The sequence below is a fragment of the Pecten maximus genome, chromosome 14 (genome assembly GCF_902652985.1).
Source record: "Pecten maximus chromosome 14, xPecMax1.1, whole genome shotgun sequence".
Lineage (NCBI taxonomy): Eukaryota > Metazoa > Mollusca > Bivalvia > Pectinida > Pectinidae > Pecten > Pecten maximus.
This window is the reverse complement of record NC_047028.1, coordinates 27,009,596-27,016,111: the sequence shown is the minus strand read 5'-3', so window position 1 is coordinate 27,016,111 and position 6,516 is coordinate 27,009,596. Positions and strand designations below refer to the sequence as shown.

At 35.6% G+C, this 6,516-nt stretch overlaps 1 protein-coding gene across 1 annotated transcript; it reads left to right on the top strand.

The window, feature by feature from the left end:
* The first annotated feature begins 200 nt into the window (after nucleotides 1–200).
* On the top strand, nucleotides 201–4,462 carry LOC117342776 (leucine-rich repeat-containing G-protein coupled receptor 4-like). The gene is made up of 2 exons (XM_033905033.1): nucleotides 201–345; nucleotides 2,941–4,462. The coding sequence occupies exons 1-2, from the start codon at nucleotides 313–315 to the stop codon at nucleotides 4,351–4,353; spliced, it is 1,446 nt and encodes a 481-aa protein (XP_033760924.1). The 5' UTR covers nucleotides 201–312; the 3' UTR covers nucleotides 4,354–4,462.
* The last annotated feature ends 2,054 nt before the right edge of the window (nucleotides 4,463–6,516 follow it).

Sequence of the window (6,516 nt, the reverse complement as noted above, 5' to 3'; positions counted from 1 at the left end):
AATTATCGTATAAGACATCGAAAAATTATAATAGGGGAATCGTTCACCTTCGCAAAAGACAACTGTCTTTTCTGACAAACAATAATCTTATGTGCAGAAACCACATTTCGCAAGAGGCAATTAAACATCTCAAATATTTTATTCTGACGTATTAAAAATGCCAATTCCGTATTGGTCGCATGTATGGTATCTGTGACAAGATCGAGTAGTCTAGAACTAGTAATTCTCAGCTCGACTTGTAGATAAGCAATTGTAGTCCTAGGCGTGGACAGTATTGTTTGTCTGGCATCGGTAGTCAGGTTGTTAGTCAAGATGGTTCCTTCGTGGATAAAGCTGGCAGTTCTGGTGAGTTCATTGTCTGAAACATATTTCACTGAATACCAATCAGAGAGAGAAATCATTTCTACTCAGTAGATCCTCTCTCGGAAATACAGTATTAATGTTATATGATAGAAGTTATATAACACAACTAATATGATATTTAAGAGTATCGCCGATTTAACTACTATACATCATACCATCATGTACACTTCTTTGATTCTATTTCATTTTTTATCATCTCGTCACGCTGTTTTCGAACTTGGTGTTAATAGGATTATTTTAGAGACTATTAAATATCCCATTGGTTGTGTTATGTAAATTCTATCATATAAAATTACCGACACGAAGAAAAAGTTCCAGAATATAACATAATGTTAATTACACAATATGATAATCATGTCTTCATTTATAGTCAATGGTATAGATTTACAAGGTCCTTTCTCGAGAAAACATCATACGATATTTTGGATTAAACAAGATGATAAATCCCTTCACATATAATCTGTATAAGTAATGTATGAATATTCATATGTGATACAAAAAAAGAGAGAGAAAAGACAATGAAAGACGAAGGAAACATTGAGCTATATAAGGTATTTGAGGGTATCGCTTTTACTCGAAATATAATTTTTCTCCAGGACACCTTGTACCCTAAAATACTTTATACAACTCATTATTTCCTTCATCTTCATTGACTTTTCTCTCTTTCTTATCATCTAATTATTAATAAGTTTTTGTTTTTTAATTATTTTTAATTTATTTTATGCGATGTTAATCATACATTTGTATTGTAAAAGGACATAAAGTAACTGATTTTGTTTGTTTGTTTGTTTGTTTGTTTTTAAACCATTTTTTCATTTTTGAGATTTTTATTTAGTTTCTACATAGAAGAATAACACAGTAAAGAAAAAAGTTACATCTTTCACACACACTCGCGTACCTTATATACCGGGACTTGTATATAGTGGCATATCTACACTTAATATATGAAAGTTGTCAGCCACAAAGGAATTTTTTGTACAATATAGCCCAGTAACACTTATGCTCTATTAAATTTAATGTTATGGAGGTATAACAAAATTATTTCAGCCAATGAAAATGCGTGTTTCATACAAAATTAAATTATATAGATTATATCTAACAGTGTCTTCAGTAATACCAAATATATCTCACTAGTGTGGCTAAAATTTTAATATTTTTCACGAGTACGTATATTATCCACACGATTGAAATATTTTTGGTATTACTGAAAATACTGATAGATATTCTGCTTTATTACATTTTAAATCAAAATATACCGAGGTAGCGCAATCTCTATCTGAATTCATTGCAGTCAACATTGGGCTCACAAATGTACGCCAAATCGTGACGTTAAGTATTCTATCATACATTATGACATAATATAACTTGACGGAGAGCAATATGCAAATCTTAATTAACCGGGGGAAAATATTAGAAAAAGTGATTTTTTTTTCACTAGTGAAAAATATCACTTTTATAGAATTAATGATTCTCGATATCTCACTGGTTAAAATGTAATATATATATATATATATATATACTGGTTTATAATTTGCGAAAAAAAACCCTATTCATTGTTATCGTGAATAATACACTTAATTGCCTCGGAAATAGCATGTATATGCATATACCTGCTTCTTCAATATCTTCATCTCGTAATTTGAGTATATGAAAGAGAGCACCATCTACATGCCATCCTCACATTTAATCGGGGATGGCATCTAGCGACAACAAAGAATAATATAAATTTAAGGAGAAGAAAACATATCATGTTCTTAATACAATAGATTTATTTCCTATTTCATCATATATTTGTTTAGGCCAAAATAGAAATATAGTTAATTTGGCGTAAAAAGCCCGACCCAGAAAAAATACATCAATTCAGAAAATTGTATTGTGAAAATCAAAATTTTTTTTAATGACTTGACCGTTCCGGATATTTATGTCCGGAAGTTGCTTTTCAAGTTTGAAAATAAGTCTCGGAAACCCAAATAAGCTGCTTGGTGTGTGTTTCTTTTGTTTAAGATCATACAATAAACAATGGTTTCCAAACAGTTTATATCCTGGTTTGTTTTTGTATTGAAGGTTGAAAATCTGTTTTCAGAACTGAATAAAAATAAAGATTAGCACTACCTACCTACCCATATGTAAAAACCCCTAGTCGGGTAACAGCAAACCAGATATCTTTAAAGATGGCCTTATTTATTCATTTCCGAACTTACATGAGGCACATGGGAACTGGTTTTCTTTCTTTCGTCCATCAACTATTTTGGTATTTGCTTGTCACTGTAATTGTCCTTCTAGACACCTTTTCTAACATACGTGAACTGATTGCACAAATGACGTGCATGGTATCATTGAACAAGGAAAACCGTCAAATTATTGTCATAACACTACATACAGAGTTTTCCTTCTTATTGAACATCTTAGTGATATGAAGGGCCAAAAGTGTGAAAAAGTCAAGAAAGGAAGTCAATGAAATCTATTTCAGTGTAAGTAAGTATATACAGTGGGAGGTAAAACTCAAACTGAAATGTGATAAGCGTAAAAAGCAGATGTTACAGCTAGCACTGATACACGCCATTTTATATGTTTCAGGTCGCGTTGATCTCTATCCATGTAGATGCCATATTCCTATCTTCATGTTTTGGATGTACGTGCATCGACGGTAGCAGGAAGAAGATTGATTGCAGCAGTCGTCACCTGACAGCTGTACCCGACGGTGTGAAAAACCAAAGCGACATTTACGAAATAAACCTGTCAGGTAACAACCTGACCCATATAAGACGATCCGATTTCTTAGGTACCACTGCAAAATATGTCGATCTAAGCAACAATGTCATCACAGCCATAGACGACGACGCTTTTCTTCGCACACCTGATATAGAAATCCTTGATCTTCATAACAATATGCTTTCTGCCTTACCAGTGGCCTTAAACAAGCTTACAAAGATTAACACTCTTGATGTGAGGGATAATCCTCATGGTTCTCAGCCTCCTATTAGCCTGACAAACTCCATCATGAAGGAGATGGGGGATACCATTCAGACGTTCCAGTTTGGGCACTCTCGTCTTGATAGTTGGCCGCAAACTATCGATCACTTTCAGGACCTACTGGATCTGACCTTGGACCATTCAAGTGACCAACTAGAGGTCATCCCACCAAGGGCCTTTCACTCATTTAAAAGTACCTTGTTAAAATTGACCATCAAGAATACAAAACTGAAAGCCGTTCCACTTGGTGTTAGCTCCCTGCGGCGTATTGAAGAGTTCCATTTCGATAGCAATTTAGACGTTGGCAACGAAGGTGTAGTAGCACAGGCATTCTTTCGTGAAGACAGCTCACTGAAAACGCTCAGTCTCATCAATGATAACCTCACGCGATTTCCACGTGCACTGGCGTACATTTCAAACCTCCAAAGCTTAGATATGAGTCATAATCGCCTGGATTTCATCAGTGACGAATCAGTCGGTGACTTGAGGATCTCTAATTTGACGATGCAATACTGCAATCTAGACAGAATCCCAGGTGCCCTTTTCCACCTAAACGGGCTAAAGCGATTGGACATGTCGCATAACAACCTGGTAACGGTAGAAAACAATGACATCCAAAATATTCTGCAAGTCAGCAATCTCACACTTTCATACAACCCGATAAAATTCATATCGAACACTGCTTTTGGCAACCACAGTGAATTGAAACATGTGGATTTAAGTTCTACAAAGCTCACTGCCATTCCTGAGGCATTCAACACAACCCATGTCGACAAAATCAACTTGAAAGATAGCCCAGTTGATTGTATGTGCGACTACGTCTGGGTACACGAAAGCATCGACAACTTTCAAGGATGTTGCAACAATATTGAGGAATCCATCGGCGCCTATGTTAAATATTATGTACCACTTTGTCCAGAGTATATAGAAAAATACGGACGTGACCCCTCAGCCAGCAGCTCCCCGCAGGCTCACCCAACAGTCGCGGGCAAGCATTGTAAAGATCTAATCAACTGAAGAAAAGCTTTATGATTATTTTCACGTTTTCTCATAAAAAGGTTACGTTTCACGTTGCAATTTATGTACATGAAAAGTCAAGAAAGTAAATAAAAAAAGGGTTATTCTTTATTGTTTGTTTCTGTTTTTTCTCATTTTGTCAATAAATGTTTGGGCTAGGAATGCCATATTTATTATCTTAGTGTTATCTCATAGACCCGCGAACATATCTCATAAACAAAAGTTTTAAGAAAGTATATCTTTTAAACCATAAGTATAAGGGAATTAGGGATTTCTTGAAATGGCATCTTTGAGGCATATTTTATACAACGTACACATTTCTAATATATTGCATAAGGAAATATCTTGGTTGTTAGGGGTCGGATAAATCAATATCCCACGAAATATATGGAAAAACAGTTTCACAATAGCATAATGGCATCTTTTAATGTACCTTAACCAAGTCTCCAATTGAAAACGTCATCAATTTCGACATGGGACATTGATGGCTTGACGACTTTCTACGATTTTGTTTGGTCAGCACTCGACAAGCCCCGTGCTTGCCACCCAAACAATTACACTCGTGATATCCCTATCCACGGAACAGACCAATGTCCGATTTATTCAGTCGTAATTATGACAATACAAAATAGCAGCAAAGTTAAAAGAGATATCTGCACTTCAATCTTGATATCTTAACGATATTTTTATTAAACCCTTTCTAAATCTTATATGAGTTTATTTTTTTTTTTATCTTTAACGAGAAATGTTTCTAATTTATGCCTGAAAGTATTTTTATTTCTTCAAATCGTTATATGTTACGACTACCATTAAATTCAGAAAGTATTTTTCCAAAGTATTGAATATCGACTAATTTAAATATATCATTAGTGGAAATAAAAGGAAATATTTTACTGAAAACATGAAAGCATACATATATCCTGTCAGGAAGAATAAAATTATTTTTCTTCATTTCAGATGTAAAAATCCTTAAACACTCAGATATGACACATCTGTAACTGATATATATATATAAGAATTGTAAATTTCCGTTTTACAGTCTTAATGACAATCATCTATTGGAACTAAAAAAAGGAAAACGGTCTATCTGAAGCTTAAGGCAAAATCGATGGAAATATGATACGAGATGTTCCAGTAGAGAAAGCGTCTTCGGATTTTGCATCGCCATCCGCAATGTAAATCTAGGTTAAGTTGTAGCACATCACTTTCAAGAGGCGACCCGGAACCACAGTACGAATCAACGGACATCTAATGATACACAAATACCAATAGGGGACATATGTCTTGTGGACTAAGAGAACCGTTAGGATTAAAGAGGACAAAAATCTGGGGGAGTATGAGAGCTATTCAGACTGAAGGGGTAGATGTCTGGGGAAGTATGAGAACTGTAAGGCTAATTATTATACATATCTGGGGGAGTATTAGAGCTGTTTAGACTGAAAGTGACAGATACCTGGGGGAGTATTGGAGCTGTTTAAACTGAAGGTGGCAGATATCTGGGGGAGTATGAGAGATGTTTAAACTGAAGGTGGCAGATATCTGGGGGAGTATGAGAGATGTTTAAACTGAAGGTGGCAGATATCTGGGAGAGTATGAGAGATGTTTAAACTGAAGGTGGCAGATATCTGGGGGAGTATGAGAGATGTTTAAACTGAAGGTGGCAGATATCTGGGGGAGTATGAGAGATGTTTAAACTGAAGGTGGCAGATATCTGGGAGAGTATGAGAGATGTTTAAACTGAAGGTGGCAGATATCTGGGAGAGTATGAGAGATGTTTAAACTGAAGGTGGCAGATATCTGGGGAGAGTATGAGAGATGTTTAAACTGAAGGTGGCAGATATCTGGGAGAGTATGAGAGATGTTTAAACTGAAGGTGGCAGATATCTGGGGGAGTATGAGAGATGTTTAAACTGAAGGTGGCAGATATCTGGGGAGTATGAGAGATGTTTAAACTGAAGGTGGCAGATATCTGGGGAGTATGAGAGATGTTTAAACTGAAGGTGGCAGATATCTGTGAGAGTATGAGAGATGTTTAAACTGAAGGTGGCAGATATCTGGGAGAGTATGAGAGATGTTTAAACTGAAGGTGGCAGATATCTGGGGAGTATGAGAGATGTTTAAACTGAAGGTGGCAGATATCTGGGGAGTATGAGAGATGTTTAA

Bases quoted from the DNA above. Each gene is read 5' to 3' on its own strand.
- LOC117342776 (XM_033905033.1), top strand. From the start codon at position 313: ATGGTTCCTTCGTGGATAAAGCTGGCAGTTCTG. The intron at 346-2,940 runs GTGAGTTCATTG...TATATGTTTCAG, and splicing joins GGATAAAGCTGGCAGTTCTG to GTCGCGTTGATCTCTATCCA.